Source organism: Thermobia domestica, chromosome 7, assembly GCF_964235325.1.
Source record: "Thermobia domestica chromosome 7, izTheDome1.hap1.1, whole genome shotgun sequence".
NCBI lineage: Eukaryota > Metazoa > Arthropoda > Insecta > Zygentoma > Lepismatidae > Thermobia > Thermobia domestica.
The window spans coordinates 153,443,096-153,463,820 of NC_137460.1; the positions used below are offsets into that span (position 1 = coordinate 153,443,096).

The 20,725-nt window shown below is 34.4% G+C and overlaps 1 protein-coding gene across 1 annotated transcript in view; it reads right to left on the reverse strand.

The window, feature by feature from the left end:
• Nucleotides 1-315: 315 nt before the first annotated feature.
• Nucleotides 316-20,725, reverse strand: part of RecQ4 (RecQ4 helicase) — an 86,859-nt gene continuing 66,449 nt past the window's right edge. Inside the window, exons 13-15 of the mRNA XM_081765450.1 lie at nucleotides 17,365-17,551; nucleotides 13,401-13,527; nucleotides 316-8,757 (exon numbers count right to left, since the gene is read on the reverse strand). Coding sequence (XP_081621576.1) covers nucleotides 8,527-8,757; nucleotides 13,401-13,527; nucleotides 17,365-17,551 — 545 coding nt within the window. The 3' untranslated portion in view covers nucleotides 316-8,526. The remainder of the gene's footprint in view (nucleotides 8,758-13,400; nucleotides 13,528-17,364; nucleotides 17,552-20,725) is intronic.

Genomic DNA, 20,725 nt, shown 5'->3' on the forward strand with positions numbered 1-20,725 from the left:
CGCAAATGACTAATTAAATACATGATAACGTTTGAAGTAACGATATAGCATCAAAGTTTTGACATGATTTTGAGCATGCCCGATGGAGAAAATCTTTGAAATGTAACGTGTTTCCTGGGTTAAATAAGTGAGGTTACTACAATTAAATAATATTACTACTGTTTTCAAATCTCCCAAACATTATTAAAGTCATAATTGCTGTTAATAAGGAAAATTCAAAATAATGACAACATAGTTGCCTACCATTTGAAAACCTATCATACAGCAGTTTAAGAGATTGTAAAAGGAACGTGTACGTTGGTTCAGTGCAGTCAATTTTACTGTGACGAAAGTGGCCGCCAGGTTGGTCCCCAGGTTGAAATATTCAAGCACTCCTCTAATTCTGTGAACCTCAACTAAAATTTTTGACCAAAATATCATACTCTCAAATCACACGCTCATCTCCGTTCTCACTAATTTTTATGCGACATTTTGCTGTTTTCAAAGTTAAGGTTACTAATGAAAGCTAACCTTGCTAAGGCAAAGTAGAAATAATAGAAAATTCGACGAGGCATCATCACTTAACTATACCAAATAAACTATCGAAAATTGTTTCCAGGACCGTTGAAATACAACAAACAATCGGTTTTCTATGTTTAATTGAGTCGATGGTAGGATTTAACACTTGAAGTTATAAAATAAATGTATTACAACTGGAATGTGTGTCTATAAGCATGTGTTATAATTCAACACAAACAAACTAATGGAAGTGATACCTTTATATGAGAACTAAATAAAACAGATGGAATTACTAATCAAACTCACTACTGTTCGTCATCACAATTAATTGATTTTAATTCTCACACACTTCTATGTTTCGAAATTAAAGAAACGGGCTTAAATGAAATAGAAAGCGAATAAGTGACATTGTCATAACGCATCAAATATTCATTAAATGGCACGTCATTCATGAATAAATCCTGAATTTGAGCATAGGATTTAATAACACTAAGTTTTAATTTGCTTTGACATAGATATATTGCACCTCTGTTGTTTAGGTTCAGAAAATTACACAATTTTAGTTTGCACAATAATACAGAAATTTCTAGTTCAATTTTCTTGCATTATTTAAAATACCACAAATTTATAAACTAAATAGTTACCATCAAACATAAAAGGCTTCAAATAATAGGGCACTTTTCTAGGAAAAAAAAAAAAAAAAAAATCTTTGCGAACATTTGTTGAGACGTATAAGAAGTTATTAGGTCTGAATGTAAAGGCATCATCATGATACTCTTTCCAAAAATTGATACCGAGTCTTTTAATGTACTCTCAGTAACGTAAGTTCTAGCACAATTTACAGAGCTACAGATGTCACCAGGAGCAGGAAGGTAATTTAAAGTAAAAACGACATGAAGTATTACTATATATATATATATATATATATATATATATATATATATATATATATATATATAATTTCTTCGATTTCAATTTGTTACTCTTTTCATTTGTTTATTCATCTGTTGTTATATTTTAAATTATTTTCCTGCTACTGACAAAATCTGCAGGGGATCAGATGAAAATACTTTAGTCGCAATAAAGGGTTTCAACTTGAGAACTATTAAGGTATGTAAGAAATATTATATTGATCCTGTTTCTTAGAGAATGCACTTCCAATATACTTTTACATGTTATATCTACTTTTACTTAATGCACTAGCCTGTACATTATCGGATACCTAAAATTATTCTATGGAAGATTTTACACATTATTATTATTATTTATTAGTTATTTAGTTTTAGAGCTTACAATAGTTCTCATTTAGTTTTCTAAAAATTTGTTTCTCTAGTTAACATCATACGCAATTGCTAAGCCTGCTTTGAAAAACGGAGCAAGAATTCGGCTTACAAACCGAGAATAAATTTTGAAAACAAACTCAAGAGTGTTGTTTATAGCAAAGTATTTTTGGATGACTCCAGACATAAATAAAAGGAGCTTACTTTTGCAGATACAAATGAAATGAGTTTACTTTTAACAGGTAACTTGCCCATTCATACAACCTTCTGAGTAGATGTTAGGAATTTATTCTGAAACAAAAGGATTACTTAAAGGTGTTGAAACCTCCTCTATTATCTACTATTATGCTTTGCTTGTAATGACAGACAATTTCAATGGTGAGAGACATGCTTTTCACTTTAGTACTAATTTTTCACGTCTTGCAAAATTTGTGTAAGTAGGCAAGCTACATGTTGAAAATGAGCTCCTTAAACTCATGCCGTACAAACTGTGCAATTTACAGTACAAAATTTGTTGATAGATTTGATTTGTAATTGAGAGAATATATACAACAAAAGGCAACATATCCAATATATTGAGAACTAAAAAACAAAACTCTACCGCAATCGTTTAATCTCTCGTCGTAGCAGTTTTTTTTTCTTCTTAAGAATATCAAATTCAAGATCATATAGCAGAGTTTAAATTATTTGAAATACGCTATTTTGTATAGAAACTATATAAGCTACGTAGGAAAAAAATATCGTCTTTCCTCACTTCAGTCTTTCTCACAATGCATTTCAAAACTGCAAACCCTCGTTGTAAAATCTCAAAATTACGGTTGACATTGGCATTTTTTTATTTTCTGTCATTTACGAGTTACTACTATTAAGCCGTTTCACTTTTATGCACATTACAAGACAAAGTTCTGAGTTAAAGCGCTTTCAACAATTCTGCATTATGTCAACTTAGAAATTCAGCAAATTTAGAGGAAACGTTAATGATGGCAGTTCGATATTGATACGAAAGGGATGTTTTCCAGACAGAATGTTAAACTATTTCCAGTTTTCATGAACACGTACAGTAGATAATTCACTTTCAAAAGAAGAGTTTTATAAGGATATACAACTTCAGTAAAACATCAATCAATACTAGGTTATCAACGCAATCCCTTCAAATTCTAAAGCTATGAATATTTTTCTTTTAAGTAGCATAACTACAATATTGAATATCCTCAAAATTTTAACTTTGATTAGCACAAAAGTATTTCACATTAAGTTACATTTGATAGCAAAAGGTCTCTTCGAGCCAGATCTCAAAACCGCTCTACTTGAAGAAGTGAAAAGTTACGCATGGAATCCAGCATCCATGAGACAGCTTCCAATGCTACTCACTAAAGACTCTGATAAAATGACATCTAATGAAAAAACAGACACTCGAAATAATAATTCTTATCGAAGATAGTAGTCAAAAGAAGAGCTCTCATGAAATATATATATATATATATATATATATATATATATATATATATATATATATATATATATATATATATAGAGAGAGAGAGAGAGAGAGAGAGAGAGAAATAGTTAACATCCTGTAGGCTAAAAGAGACATGAAAAAGGCAGCAAATTTATAACCGATGAAATAACATGTGGTAAGGAACAAAAGAACCTTAAAAGAGTGTCTACAAAATCATATGACTTGAGATTAAACTAGGCTCTCTTCGAACAAGTGATGAGTCTCTTCTACTGAGCCCTAACTTTACTTATTGTTATGAAACTGAATTGTATAGGAGTTTTAAGTGGTAATTTCTAATTACTGTATGTTCCATGTGGGAATTAAGTACAATGTAAGAAAAGAAAGGTCTGCACTGGGAAGACTATTTTGGTAGGGAGTAGAACGTTAAAGCTGTACTGCTCCAGTATTCTCAATTAATACCGTGCATTACAAATATTAGTAATATTTTGTAATTCCGTTTTGTTTATTTTATTTCAGCAACAACGCATTTACAATGTCATGTAGATATTATAAGAGACATAACACAACTTAGTGCTAAAAGTTGTTATTTCTATAAATGACAGAACTGACATGCGTACATTTAATTTACCGTAAATTAATATTATACTATCAAAAACTTGCAACTGATTAATTATATTACAAATGTTTTATACAGTGATGTTTAAATCTTTGGGTGAACTTTCGAATCACTATGTTCTACACTTTCATAAATGAATGTTGTTACAAATTATTATCATGCTGACAGAAAATAATGAAATCTGTAAATTTTACGTCCTACGATTATGCCGGCTAGGCTAAAGAGGATAGTGATGATGAGAAATGAATGAAATGCTGGAATGAAGAAAGTGGGAGGAAACGGGAGAACCCCGAGAAAACCCATGCACACGGTGTTTGTTCACCACAAATCTCACTCGGTTCGAGCTAGGATCGAACCAAGGACACCATGCACCAGAGGTGAACGCTCTACCACTGAGCTATCATGCTTACAGAATTTAGATTTGAAATTTCAGGTAAGTATTACTAGTTCCAAATAGTAGTAATGTTTTTATTAGGTTAGGTTTATTCTAAAGGTAAGTATATAGAGAAAGTACTGTAGAGATATTGGATTTCCCTAATATTTTTAATATTCAGTATATAAACAAATCAAGATTTAAAAACGATATTATTTTTTATTTTTTTTCTTTCTTTATTTTCTGTGGATGATGAGAGACAGACACAACTTGGAATAATAAGACAGTCAGCAAACATTTCAAAATTCTCTTTAGTAGACGATTCCTCATTCTTCATTCTTGGTAAATTTATGTAACTTATGTAATCTGATGTAACCAAAGCGTTCTGTAACTGTTGACAAATTATTAAATAAGTCGAGAATTCCATTTACCTTGCACTTTCCTGAATCCTACACGTGCGTACTTTGGATGTTTTTCCGTAATTTCGTCGGCCATCTTCCTACTTTGTTTCATATAAAAACGTCCCAGGACCCGGAAGAGGGAGTAGCACTCGAGAAGCGGTGAAGTACACGAGGAGCGGTAAAGTTCACGAGGAGCGAGTGTGAGCAACGACAGGAGAGACCTATACCAAGTTCCTCGCCAATTCGACACAGAAGCCGAGACATGGAGACCACCAGTCGACGACCAGGAACGGAGGTACGGAATACACATCCAAGGTCCTAAACGCCCAAACAACCTTCCTTTTCTTTCTTCCTAAACAAACTCTCGACTCTCTTTTTTTTTTTAAATATTTGTTTTTATTTATTTCTACCCACATGCCCTATAAACTAAAACGCTCGTCGTCTTCTCAGTTACCTCTCAATTCTACCAGTGAGCTATATTTCCCAAGTTAACGATAATAGTTTCCTTTCTTTCTTCAAAACGACGACGAAAGCATTCCTACCGAATGCACAAGCGTAAGAGTACTTAGTAGAAATCCACGTAAGTTCCTACAGGTAAGTATCCACTAGATTTGCAGGTAGATATACTAGAATTAGTTCTATACGTGTATATATATATATATATATATATATATATATATCTTGGAAACTATATGTTTGATTACGTATTTGAGCAATTGCTTCGGGTAACTTTAGGTTAGTCTTTTTTATTAGGTAGGTTGTAAACTTAGTTTTTATTTATTCGTTTTATATAATTGTTTTATTTTCACATGCATTTTAGTTGTTATTAATATTCCCTTTTGCTTCTTTTCAGATTATCCAACGTAGCAGACGTCGCAGAAAATATCAACATTAACAGAACAAATCTGATGAATATCATGTTAATTCTCCTTCCCCATATCGAAAAATCATTTAGTTAACTTTACTTATATTTATATAGCATTGCACCATCTTAATTCTTATTAATGTATTTTATTCTTTATTATTATTATTATTATTATTATTTTACTATTTTTTTCTTACGTAGCTTCTTATATTCATTTTATTTTCACATATATTATTTATCTTTTTCTTTATAAGGACTGAAACTGTCAATTGCGTATCAGTTATCCGCTTGAGTTAATGACGTCTTCCTACAGGTTAATAAACATTTTGCTGTACAGCTTTACACAAATACCGTTAGATAAATATAATATTCTTGAAATGTCAGAACAGGTGCCAAACCATTACTACATTTACGAACACATCGCTTCATTATATGAATGTATTGCTATTAGAATATGTTATCAGAACAACCTATGTAAATTTAAGTTCCACATCCACATTCAATAAATATCAGGAATTTTGAACTGTTTTGTCAATCGTTAATTACTTTGTCAATAATATATCAATAATACACATTATCAGGTGGAACAGGAACTTACGGAAAGATTAGGTTCCCAGCAAAGATTACTTAGTTCATAGCCATGGTTCTTCTATTTTCCACCTTCAAAATACACAGTAACTTGTTTCATACAGCAATTACCACGTTACTTGTTAAAGCTCCTTCTTCAGGAACGATTTTATTCTATTGTTTTGCAGATATAAAGCATAACTAAAAATTCTTGAAAACTGCCTTAATATATTTACTTCTCATTTATTTTGACGTTCCAAACTTAAATATGTTTAACCACAGATACTATTTTAAATAAAAAAGTTTCTCCATAGTGTAAATTGAACTTAATACAATAAAATAATCACCGAATTACAAAACATTATTAATATTTGTAATGCATGTACTAATTAAGAATACTGGGGCATTACAAAACGTATTAGACGATCTGGTGCTATCTGCGGAATCTGTATCGATAACTAACACTGTGTTACAAACTGTGAGGAAAACCACCATACAGACTAGTTTTCGGTACTTGGATGGTATTATTAGTGAAGATATGAGTGAACGGCAAATACATTCCAAAACAGAAAAGAAAAATGCAAAAGCATATTTAGGAAGTTGATGAACAATGAGTTCAGATTCATTCAGAGGTATTGAGGATTCTCGAATTCAGCCTTGTACAGCATGCAGTATAGCAATGGACCTACGTAGTGTTGAAAAGTATACATATTATTATTCGAAATGTTAGTATGAAGATGAAGAAGGAAATTAGCTGAATGGAACGGAAAGCAATGAGGAAACGTTGTAAAATGTGGGGAAAGAAGAAAATATTAAGAAGCACAACTTTAAAAAATGGATAGGACACTGCTCGAGAAATAAAGAGTAAAATCGATATCTAAAAGATTAAAAAGAGGAAAAGAAAAGAAACGCAATTAATGGATAATGTTGAAAAGTAGGAATTTCAACATCATGACGAAGTTGTTAGTAGCAAACTGTAGTTTATGTGGAAACTTTTCAGATCACCGCAAGTGACCTAGCAGTAACACCAGAACACTTCATTACATTACAATGTGTAAGAAAACAGAAAATCACTTCTAAAAAATTCAAAGGAACAAAGAAAGCATGTTATATACATATATAATCAAAGTTTCAAATACATATATGAATAAATACGACGGTAGTTCGATAAATAACTTGGTTCGCATATTACTAGATGGTGCTAACGTCATCTGTATATGCAGTCATAAAGCTTCCTTCCTATGAGTAAGTAATCTGTGGTCTCAAGTCATTCTGACAGTGCTTAAACAGAAGTGTTTCCAGTAACAATGAAATATAGACAAAATTGGAATTCATGGTGTAATTCTATTCTTTTATTAGGAAAGGAAAACACCAAAGGAAATTCATGAGAGGATTTACCTACATTGGGTGACTCCCGTTCTTCCTATTAAACTGTTGGGTATACATATTATTATTCGAAATGTTAGTATGAAGATGAAGAAGGAAATTAGCTGAATGGAACGGAAAGCAATGAGGAAACGTTGTAAAATGTGGGGAAAGAAGAAAATATTAAGAAGCACAACTTTAAAAAATGGATAGGACACTGCTCGAGAAATAAAGAGTAAAATCGATATCTGGCAGAAGAAGCATTGAAGATGCACTTTGTTCTGGAGCCCCGAAATCAGCCATGATACACGAAATCATCGATAAAGTCTATGATTTTGTTTTAGCCGACGGACAAGCGAAAGTGTGTGAGTAGAAGCCACAATTATCTTAATTGAACAGGTTCACTTTATTTTGCATAATGATTGCAAATTAAGAACTTTGCGCAAAATGGGTGCCGCGTTTACTCATTCCAGAGCAGACAAAAAAGCCGTATCGCTGAGCAAAAACAGGCCGGGTTGCGATTTGAACTGCTTTCGGATCCAGCCTATTCATCAGATTTAGTCCTCTCGGACTACATCTATTCCTGAAACTGAAAACTTTCCTGACAGGAAAAAAATTGAGTCAAATGAAGGGGTCATACAAGAAGTAAATGAGTATTCTGAATGCTTCCTTGAACTTCGAGGGGACATGTCGAGAAATAAAGTACAAAAACACATTAAAAAAAAATCAAACCAAGTTACTTACCAAATCAGCCTTGAAGATAAATTTAAAATTGATCATTAATTATAAAGCTAGATACAGCCACAACCACTAATTCAACACCATAGTCTGACTATGATAAAAGTTACATTATTTCTAATTCAACAGTACTCGTATTATCCACGTCTCAACCAGAACTTCAGTTTTAAAATACCTTGTATTCTACATGCAATAATGTTGTATATAACATTCCAACAAAAATACACCTGTCAATGTACTCTAGAAAAATACATGGTTTCTTGTTAAAATTGATCTTTAAAGCTGATGTTTGAACTTATACGAATATTTGTATTGCATAATCTTATCACTCATGTACATAAATTACAAACAGAAGTATGCAACGCTATCTCAATTTTAAAAGTTCCTGTGTTGCGGTGTGCAGTATATGGTTAAAATCCATTCCGAGGTGCATTCGCCAAAATCTACATTTACCCCACACATGAGGAGGATAGCACGGACTACCAATGCCATGGAAAATGCGTGCAATTGCACGAGACGTGAAGTTATTATCCTTGAAGCTATACACCAAACTTCGGATATCCGCCTCAAGTTGCTCTGTGTTCGAGGTATCAACCTAGAAAAAAATATACATATAAGACTGAATATATAATTTCACAGTTACGAGAACTGGAAAATTTAAGGACATTAAAAATGTTATACTTTCAAAATAGAACATGAGGTGCATTCGTGCCGTTCAATCAACCGCGGGAGTTCTACGGAAAAGGTATCGTAAACTTACAAGTTGGTAGAAGGAAATCGAATGGCAATTGAATACATGCACATATTTATTGTAAAAGAAAGGCATCTAACGAACTGAAAAGTAGCTGTGTTCAATTTCAGTGTGATTTTCATAAGTTTTAAAGGACCTTAGTGTAAACTGAATTATTTTCCAGCACTTCTGAATTCCACAGATAAAATCACATTCAGATGTAAACTATGACTTACTATAAAATTTTTTTGGTCATTATGGAAATCTTTGAGTTTTACGTCCCAGGGTTATGCTGGCTAGGCTAAAGGAGACTATGATGATGAGAAATGAACGGAATGATGGAATGAATAAAGTAGGAGGAAATGGGAAAAACCCGAGGAAGCCCACGCACGCGGTGTTTGTCCAACATAAAGTTCACTTGGCGCGAGCTGGGATCGAACCAGGGACCCCATGCACCAGAGGTGAACGCTCCATCACTGAGCCACTGCGTCCCCATTGCATTTTCTGTCACTCGAACTTAATTCAAACGGATAGGATAATTACAACAAATTACGAATGATACATGAGTTTTCTTCTGCCGTATAAGGTGTTTACTTCATCTTCGGAAAGAATAGGCCGATTAACAACATACTGAGGCATAAGTAACAGAAACTCACTTCAGGAACTGTAAAACCTGATAAAATCAATCTTACTCTAAAAGTATCTTTGCTACACATATAATAACAACTTAACTAACTCCTCTACCGCCTATGGAACTGTGAGGTTCGTTGCTGCATTCACGAAAACTCTCCTCCAACTTCTGTCCTTAACTGGATTTTTTTTTTTTTTTTTTGTTTCGAAAATAGTTAAAAATTCAAAATAGCACGTTTTTCAGTGATAAAGTGAGAGATCAGTAGATGATAAGGGATTTTATCTTAATTCAAATTTTTCTTGCTTTGTTTTGTTTTAAAAGTTCAGTGTTTGTGTATATACAAAAAAAAAAAAAAAAAAAAAAAAAAAAAAAAAAAAAAATCTCCTTATAGACTGGAGCGGGCTATAGAAGTGAAATATGATATTTTGTCAGTGTGTGTGGCCTGAGGATCAGACGGGTGACCCGAGTGTTACCAAATTTGGGTCACGGTTACCTTGGTCCAGGCCCCAGACCAAGACGAAGCGTTCTTTTTTTTTTTTTTTTTTTTTTTTTAATTTCGAATCAGAGGGTCTCCGGAGGTGCGGGACACGTAAAAGTAGTAGAAAATGGCCGTTATTAGTGTCGAATTCATAGTTTCCGCAGTCGCTGAGATGAATGGTGAAACTGATTGCATTAACTTCCAAATTCACCCCATTTGGGTGCGGATCGGGGGTCACCGAGGTAGTGGAAATACCGAAATATGTAAAAATAATCCAAAATGATCGATATTAGTGTCAAATCCATAGTTTTCGCGGTCGCTGAGATGAATGGTGATACACCCACAAGCGTTCACTTCCAAATACAGCCCCCATGCGAAGAATGGATATTTCAGTTAGTGCAAAATATGTCGAGTTTTTCTTCATTTTTTTAAAAGAAGGGGTACATGCAAGGAGGTATCTTTCGTCACTTTGCTAATTTAAAGTGGTTAGTCAAATCAATTTACTATAAATATATATAACTGTGCTAATATTATGTTTTATTCATAACTTTTGAAAACCAGGTCTGATACATATATAATTTAAGGTATGTTTTATTTTCTAGTTTTAAGAAATTTAAATTAATAAGTGAAATGTACTATCTTATATATAAACCCAACGTTAATATTTATTTTCTCTCTTACATTAACTATAAATTTCAGCTTTATTCACTGTTCAATTTTTTAAAGAATTTTGCTAGGCCTGCTGAGAGGCGAGGAATGGAATTTTCGTTCTTTTGTTCTGAGTCTCATATATATGTACTTATAATCTGCGAGTATAAAAGACAGCCCTTGAAAGCTCGCCTAGTCTGTTGTTGGGGAGACTGATAATTGTAACTTGGTCGTCTCATTAGGAAAGTAGACAGGCCAGTTTCTTGAAACAATGACCTCAGAGAGGTTTGTTGCAAGAGATTCTCATTAGAATTTTCCATGGAATGTTTCTTGGATATTTAGGTTTGGAACATGTCCATTCTCCACTAGAGATGAAAGAGCTCTAGCCGTAAGTTAGGCAGAGCTCCCTCGTGGCTAAGCGAATAGCATACGCGCCTTTGGTGTGCGAGACCCGGGTTCGATTCCCGGCGGGAGCTCATGTGGTTCGGATTCCACGTTAATCAGTAGGTCCACATCTCATATAGCCTCGCTGTTGAAAGGGACGCTAAACTAACATCAACTCAACTCAACCGTAAGTTAGGCAATATCCCTAGATACAACTAGGAAATAGAGGAATATTTTAGAAGCATGTATCTTATGTCTATTCTGGCGGCAAATAGATCTACTTATTTGTTAGTATAGCAGTTATAGATCTAGTTCTAGGGTCGGCCAGGAACTGAGAGAACTCGGTCTGTCCCAAATTGTTTGAATCTGTCCTTCGAGAAGGAAGATTTTTGAATCCAGCTACGACTGGGTTTCGATTCCTATACAAGCCGTCTGCATAGGCAGATGCGAGTCTATTGGTTATTTAGGATTTTCACACTTCAACTTCTATGAAGGGAAGTTTAGAGTGTTATTTTTTACTTATTATTCTTTAGCCCTGAATGCAAGGTTTTTTGATGAATTAGTCCAGTAGAGAGGGCTGTTTTTACCTATCCTAATGACCGGTTTTTAGTTAGTTTTCCGATGATGAAATTCTCTGAGTTCAGAGATTTCAAACACTGTTAGGTCAGACTGTTCCCGAGGTCAAAGGAGCAATCTTTGAAAGGAAGGAATAGAGAGTCATAGTAGAAAATACCGACTTCTGTATTTCCACAGTTCCCCATGAAATTAAAAGGAAGTTTGTTAAGATGAAGTATAGGGCAACTAAACGGAACGCCCTCTCCATCAATAATTGGTGACAGTGATCAATTTATTATCTAGACGAGAACTAAACTAAGTTCTCGATTGCTACTAGTCTAAAAATCCCATAACCTAATATAGAAGAATTTAAGTTGTAAAAAAGTATTAATTAATTCTCAGCGTAAAACACCTCTTATCAGATATATATAGATAGGTTGTCAGGCCTGCATCAAAAAGCTTATATCGGAAGAATAAAACAAATTTTTACTATTTTACTTTTTTTTATTCTTATATACCCTATTCTTATCCTTCTTATATTCCATGTCCCAACATCATATATCAATTTGTCATTTATGAAAATACAATATACGATTATTTATTTCTCTAGAAAAGAAACTTGAAAGAATTATATACTGGTAAAGGTAGTTATTCGATTAATATTCTCGAAAACGTTTGTGACGATGTTACTCTATTTCATTAACTAGTGTGTTAATAATGATTCTCCAATATGTTTAGTTTAATCAAATGGCATTTGCTATACTAAGGAACAGTTTAAGATGGGACCGAATTCTTTCGCACCAAGGGAGACAACACCTGCAAAGGAACTCAGGAGTGAGTTTTGTTAGGTGATTTTCTCGAATAGGGCTCAAATAACTTTACTTTCATAAAACAATCTCATTCATTTTCCTTAATGTCATTATTTCTCTGCACAAAAAGCATTATGTAATAAATGAAGGAATTTCATTAGGCAAAAAGTAGGTTTTGTGAAAGTTATAGTATGCATAGGGTTTATATAATTTATAGTTGAGTTCAATCGGATAAGCTACTACAGCGACCAAATATTTCTCATATACTTTCTAATAACAGAAATTCCATATTCCCATACAAACACTAAATAAACGGCTTATTTGCGATGGCTTTAGAAATCTCTTTAGTCTAAGTTTTACGTCCTACTGTTATGCTGGCCAGGCTAAAGGAGACGGCGATGAGAAATAAATGAAACGGTGGAATGAAGAAAGTGGGAGGAAACGGGAGAACCCCGAGAAAACCTACGCACACGGCGTTTGTCTGCAACAAAGTTCACTTGGCGCGAACTGGCATCGAACCAAGAACCACACCAGAGATGAACGCCATTGAGCCACTGTGGCCCCTCTTTAGGCAGGGAATATAGATCTGAAACAAGGCAGTATATATATATATATATATATATATATATATATATATATATATGTATCTCAGGCAGGATGTTATATTCACTTAGTTTTGTCAATATCAAAATTCTTTCACATTCTGTATGCTTCATATTCAAAACGCTAAGTAAATTGGAATTCTATTCTATTTTACATAAATGTAGAAACGTCAGTTAGAGTTTCTTGGTGTATGTGTTTTTTAAATAGTATTCTAAGCTTTAAAATCATTATCCTTTAAGATTTTTTTTAATGAATAGATTTTGCCATCCCACATTTATTAAAACGAAAAAAGTTAGTCATATTTGCTAACTTCACAAAAACACAAATAATAACATTAACATAAAGGTATCAAGATCTCTATGCAGAATGATTAGAAATAATTAATAAATAAATATGGTACCTTGAAGTTTACATCAACATCTAGTAGTTTATCCTCTTCAAAGTATTCACGTATTTGTTTCTTCAGGGATTCGCTTCTCCCTTCGTCTGCCGAGTCACGACAATCGAAACACTTTGAATATGAAACACTGTAAAAGAATCAAGAAAAATCATTTTTATAGTATACTAGCTGATGCCCGTTCTTCGTACGAAAGAGTAGGCTTATGGGAAATATTTGAACTCCATTCCCTCTTATAATACAAATTTGAATGAAAGTATGATGATAAAATTACAGAAGATACTCTACCATTGTCGTAAAGTTTGAAACACCCTACACCCTTGAATACGCCATTTAATCAAACTGTGTATGATTATAAAACCCAGCTTGAATAATCCAAAAATAATTTCAAACGAGTCAGCCGTTTTCCGACTTCGAAAACTATAAATTTTACACTATTCTCAATCATTTTTGGCATTTCATTTTTCAAATCTTATTCGCCCCCCCCCCTCCCCCCTTCTCAGATGAAGCTGAACTTAGACTTAAATGGCATTGGGAGAGTCACTATTCATTTTAGCGACCCTGAAAAACTATGGATTGAACACCAATATCGGTTGTTTTGAATTTTTACAAGTCCGCCCTTGTGAAGTCTTACTTTCAGAGTATTTTTTTCCAGATTGCGAATTTAGTTGAAATTGCTTCAGGTGTTCCAGAGTTACACTGGAATATATATTGATCTACTATACTCAAGCATGGACTTATTATCTATTAGATTGTGGCAAAATTTGAGCCATAACATACACTCCACGAGGTGCAAAAACCCATCCTGTTTTCATCCATCATTCCCTGGTTGTTGCGGGATACTGCTATGAAGGCAAGTCACCGATTCGACGAGTGTCTAAAAATTGCAAAATCAACTCCGCATTTACCAGCAACATATCCTCACACCAATTTATGAAGAAGGTCTGAATTGTTTGTATGAAACTGCAATAAATCAGGTCCGTGTGCATATGGGTAAGGCCTCACCTCATCACATACATCTCGTTCTACACAAACGGCGGCAGACACCGGCATCCAGGTTATTCCCTTCCAGGATATATCAGTGATGCCAATCCTATGGATTTTTTTTAAAGGATTGAAGTTTTGAAAAGAACACTTCCATCTCATTGTGCCACCACTGTCGGTAACCTCTGGAAAGCCTGCTAGGAGTGGCTCAAGATTCCCTTTCCTGTACTTTAACGGAGCCTCCTACAATGGAAGTTACGATGCAGAGTTATGCCAAGACATGGTGCTACCAAGGGCAACCGATGGTGTTCTCGTGGTTTTTCCTAAGGTAGGCGAGACGTCAAAATCGGACACATATTAATGGATCAATCTTATGTATTTACTGACGTCAAATTCATGAGATAGCACAGGCAGTAGCTCTGCACGTTGCTACTTATTTCAAACGGATATGTTACGTATAGTGTTGAATGTTATAAGTGCAGCAGTAATAACTAACAATACAACACTCATAGTAATTAACAAGAGTTAAAAAGAAACCTTCCAGAGAACCACAGATCAACTATGTTTTATGAACGAATGAATGGTTACTATTTTATATGTTAACAAATACACTTGCGTATGTTATGAACAACGAAATTCTTCTATTCAGTTGACGAATATTTCTTTCTGGGATATCTAATTGCCTAGTTACGACGTGAACAACAGCCATTACTTCTGTAAGTTTCCGAGTAACAGACGTTGTTTTTTGTTATTGTAAATTTCTTCTTTCATAGTAACGTTCTATATGTAATAATTACATATTCAATGTATTCATACTTTTACATTGTAATTATTATAATAAAGAATTGCCAATGTGAATTAGAATTTAGAAATTTAATAATTAAAATACAAATAATAAAAATGGTTCCGGACTTGTAGCACATCTCAGAGAAAACAATCATAATATTGCCAATTCACTTTGTTGGAAAAAACAAAAACAATGACAGGACGTAGAAGTAAAGAAGCTTATTATGTCTGTAGAGAGACTTACACTTAATTTGGACAGAGGTGATATAAATACAACTTGGAGCGATCTTTTCAGCACGTATTACCGCCGGATGGAAAGAAACACTAAAACAGTGAACAAGAACAGTGAGTGGTGAACATGCGTACAACTTTCCAATGACGAGAAGTGGGTTACTTCATATTTTTTTTCTTTTATTCCTTTTAACCTGGCTTTTTACCCATTCATGTTACTTGCACACACACACACACGCGCACGCACACACACACACACACACACACACATATATATATATATATATATATATATATATATATATATATATATATATATATATATATATATATATAAACCGTTTTTGAAATGCTTGGTTGAAGATGGAAATAATTTCAGAAAGTACTTCTTAGATGGACATTTGGTCTACGGTGACTACTAAGATTTTTAATTATAGTTGTTCTTAAATATAATCACCGCTCGCAATATATAGTGATATCCTGAACAATCACTTCACATAGGTGTTGCTCACTGTCAAAACAATTAGCGTACACTTTGTTTTTGAGGTGACCCTAAAGGAAAAGTTATGTGAGGTTATGTCGGGTGATCTGGCTTACCACTTCACAGGTCAATCTAGCGTTGAGGGAAAACTTCTTGCAAGAACGCCTGAAAAGTTTTGACGTAGTGTGGTGGGGCTTCATCTTGCTGCCACAACAGTTCTTGAAAGTTCTGTCGCCTTTGAAGTTCTGGGCGACTCACTCAAAACTCTACGAAAACTTGTTCTCGAAATGTTCAGCAGGCGGCGGCCAGACTTCGATTTGTGAGATGATAAAGATTCCGCAGCAATATATAGTTGTACCTCCGCTGTTTGCACAGTTCTGGATTGACCAGGGTGCTTGAGATTCAAGGTACTTGCAGTTCCATCAAACTGGTTGTTTGTTCGAATGAGTGTGTCCCTGTGAATTGTTGGCGGTCCAAACTGTTCTAACATCACACATTGAACTTTTGAGTAACATTGTTAATAACAGAGAAAAAGCGCACACATTTTATACACTGCTTGACAGATTGGCTCCCTTCCCAGCATACCGTATGATGATGTCATCTATCGATAACAAAAGGTACTTTCTCATTTTTCCGTGTGTTGTTGTATTAATTGGTTATTAGTGATTAAAACTGCCTAAGTTTGGCCCAGCCAGTATATATATATATAATCCTTAAATAAATAGATCATTTCTGAATAAATGACACGAATAAACTACTGGGTTTCATTATTCCGAATTCATGAAGCCACAATACAAATAACACTAATAATGTTTTCTTTTCTTTCTAATAATTCAACTAGGTTCTTGATTTGTGTTGCTTGAATAATTTGATAAATCTTTTACGGCATTTTACGTCTGAAGAAACAGACAAACAAGGTAGATGGAAATAGCAGCACTTGAGAAAATCCACACAAAATATTGTTTAAATGGGCAATTTCCCCACACCAACGCTATTAATTTCTGATTTCATATTTCGTTTAGAGACATTAGAATCTTATCATGTTGAACAAAGAATGTACAATATTGGTAGAAATACTTATTTTATACATCGGTAAGCCATTGACGTTACTTTGAAAGGCACAAGTCGTTAGCAGATATCGAACATACTTTCTGTTTATACGATTTGGGAGCATTTTTTGGTATCTGTTCAGATTAAAAATTATATTGTAGGTTCATGTTCCACATAGTCTTGATATTGTAGCCACGTTAAAACTCCAAACAAAAGAAAACCCACAAAAACAAATTATTCACACTCATGTAATGGAGGGTGCAACCCCCTTAAGTTCATTTAGCGCAGCCACCTCTGTTTATCTAAATTCTTACTCTTCTAAAGTACAAATTTGGCCATTCTATTACAATAATTTAACCACCCAATTTAAAGAAAATATTCAAAGAAAAAGAAAGAAAGGTGGATTTCTGTCTACAGTAATACATCGCAACTTACCTTGTTAAAGCTCTGAAGATAGTTTGTAACTGCATTAGAGAAGTCTTCTCTTGCAGGATTACCCTCTCATGTAGGGTTTCCAGGGCTTCATCCAGTTCAGAAGCACTTAAATTCCCTGGAGATTTAACATGAAAACCAGGAACAGAAAACTCTACAACAATCCCAGATTTCCGCCACTTTTCTCCAACTGTAAATAAAAACACATATAATACAACACTATGAAAAGTCAGGGTAACCTTCACACGTTACGTGAATGATGAAAAAATCTTTACACGAGCTAACAACGAATGCTTGATTTCTGACTTTTCCCAACATCTAAAATGATTCCTCACACGATATCAAGGACGTTATAAATTTTATAAAAGATTATTAGCAATTTAGAACGAGAACTTGAGGCCTGTATGTAGGAACTCTAAAACAAAAAACAAAAACAGTTACACTTGGACAATGGACGCCTTGACAAAAGATGGCAACAAATTGTAAGCTTGTTGATCAAAAATAAAGATATAAAGAAACATGTCTAATTCTGGAAATAAAAATTTGGTTTCACTCATAACATCTACTGTTCTACTGCAGCATGGTAAAAAGAAAGCCTCATGAAAGTAAAATGACGACAATTTCCTTGCAATTTTTTGGAACTATGCGGTACTTGGTAATGTTTACCGTACAATTTATGTTTTACTCTATCAATTTGATACCTCATAATTACGGATGAGAAACAATTCGAAGTATAAGTTAGTTTTAAATTTATAGGTTTTTCTGCTCTAACTCAAAAATAAACTTCTATAGAGGTTGAAACAGCTATTTTAAAAAAGATCACTGGTGTAGTAGCTAGAGGTACACCTTTGGCGCATGTGGTCCCAGGTTCGATTTCCGGTGGGAGAGCATTGATATTTAACCGCATTACGGTGGTTCGGCTTCCACTTGAAACTGTAGTTCCATGTCTCACATAGTCTCACTCTTTACCCTGAAGATGAAAGCAATGTTGTGAGTTTTCGAAACATTAGACGACGTGGAATTCACTTGGCTGATTGCCAGAGAACAAGTATATTCATCACGACACGAGGAAAGCTTCAGTTCTTATTTCAAACATGCCATACGTCTAATGAAACATTAGGCATGTTTAAAGCTATTTTTTTTTACGACCGTGTTATAAGCAAAAACTTATGGCCCTGTCGTTTCCTTGACACGAAATCTCTGAACTTTTTTTTTTTTTTTTTTTTTAATTGGTTACTTAAAACAAGAAGTTTACAAAGATAATTCGCGACCATATAAGATCTGGAAACCAATATTCGCACAGCCACTGAGATAATTAATCTCTTAACTCTTCATGCAGTTGCAGCCAATATGGTGAAACGAGTGAACCTGTGTTTGGACGAAACCGACGGGAATTTTTTAAAATGTGCTGTAAAGCTGAATTTTCCTTTCGTTTTACATTGTATGGTTGCCAGGCTTATGTAAGTAACCCTATCTTCACTAAATTTTTCAACGTTTCTTTATCTTGATTTCAGTAACTGCATGTGATGGACAGTAATAAAATGCACGATGTTGCACAAGTGTACTAGCATTATTATCAATGCACAGCGTAAATTTAAAACACAAAGCTTTCATTAGTTCGCCGTTACACGGGCATTTACTGATTAACTGATTAGCTACTCCATCTACCCAAATGAAAACCCAAAGTGAAAATTACCCTTACATGTCCTTACATGCGTGTTACGTACATTTTTTTAATCCTTTTTTTTTTAAAAAAAAAAAAAAGTTATATCCGGCAACATTGCATGTACAATAATGAACTCCATTCGCTCTTTCTGGGTTCAAAAATATTAGCACTAACAAGGTTTAAAGTTTGTATGTGGATTATACATGTACTAATTCTGGTTCAAAATTTATATAATCCCCCCTTCCAGGTTGCGTTGTAAATGAGACACCCTGTAAATTGTATTGAAGACTGTTACATTGACGTAAATATTTCGATATATTATAAAATTATTAAACTCAAGAAGATAAGTAATAGTGGACAATCATTCCTCAGCTGAGTACGTTCAACACAGTTCGAATATCTAATAAAATACCTCTGCCATTATACTCAATTGCAAAATGTAAAATTATTTTCCCACAACTGAAAAACCTTTGACATTCCTTGTATTTAGAATACGTGGTCTGCCCAATAAATACGCGAACTGATGTCATGAACACTGCATTTTACAAAACTACGGTACGTCAATCTTATCCCCTTCAAAATACTTCCCATATGTAGCAATACATTTGTCCTACCTCCGGGTCCATTGTTGAAAACATCCTGGGAAGTCTTCAAAAGCCAAGCTCTCCAAGTGCCTTGTTCAACGTTTTATCGTCTCCACGTCGTTCTAGTGCCGCTCCCGCATGACCATTTTGCATTTCAAAAACAAAAAGAAATCGCAGGGAGCTAAGTTTGGTAAGTAGGGAGAGTGATCTAGCGTTGTGATCGAATTACAGGTCAGAAACTCGCGGACGCTTTGGGACAATTTTTGCACACAATTTTCTCAACTACAAATGAAGGGTAAGGGGAAAAAGGAAGGAATGTCACAAATCTACAATTTCGACAAAACGACTTTTTAATATTGAAAATCGTGTACAAAATGAATAGGGTTGAATTACACGAACGATCACTTAATAAAGTTGAAGGCCATTATTCATTCGTTATTGTACGCAGTGAAATAGTACCAAGAATCACCAACAGATAGGCCAAAGCACTCGTTAAAGCACACACATGGGCATTCCTTGTTTTTTCCCTTTACCCTTCAAATGTTCTCTTAAAATCGTGTGCACAGATGATTTTCCTAAATTCAGTTAATCAGCAATCATCCGGACAGTTAGTCGACGATCAGAAAGCATAAGAGACCGCACACGTTCAATGATGTCTTCAACACAGGAGGTCGACGGTCGTCCTGGCTTTCCCCATCCTAGCAGTCCTCACGACCCTCGCGAAAACGTTTGATAAACTTGAAAAGAGCTATTTTCTTCAGTGCGTTATTTCCATAAACAACCCTCAACATTTCATGAATTTCTTGAGAACTTCTTCCTGGATTCACCAAAAATTTGATGTTGATTCGCTGTTCCATCTATTCATTAATATTCATCGTTGACACGAACAAAAACAGGACACCACAAAACCAATGCCATCTTGAGCTGTACGCTCGCTTCGACAGTCTGGCGGTTACTGCCGCTCAGTGGGTCCCCTACCAACAGAGCAGCAAGTGCGCATGGCCTAACTTCAACTCAAGGTTACCGTACTAGCTTAATTCGCGTATTTATTGGACAGACCACGTACTACTAAAATTTATGAACGGTGTCGACCGTTTGCTGTAGAAAGAGGAAT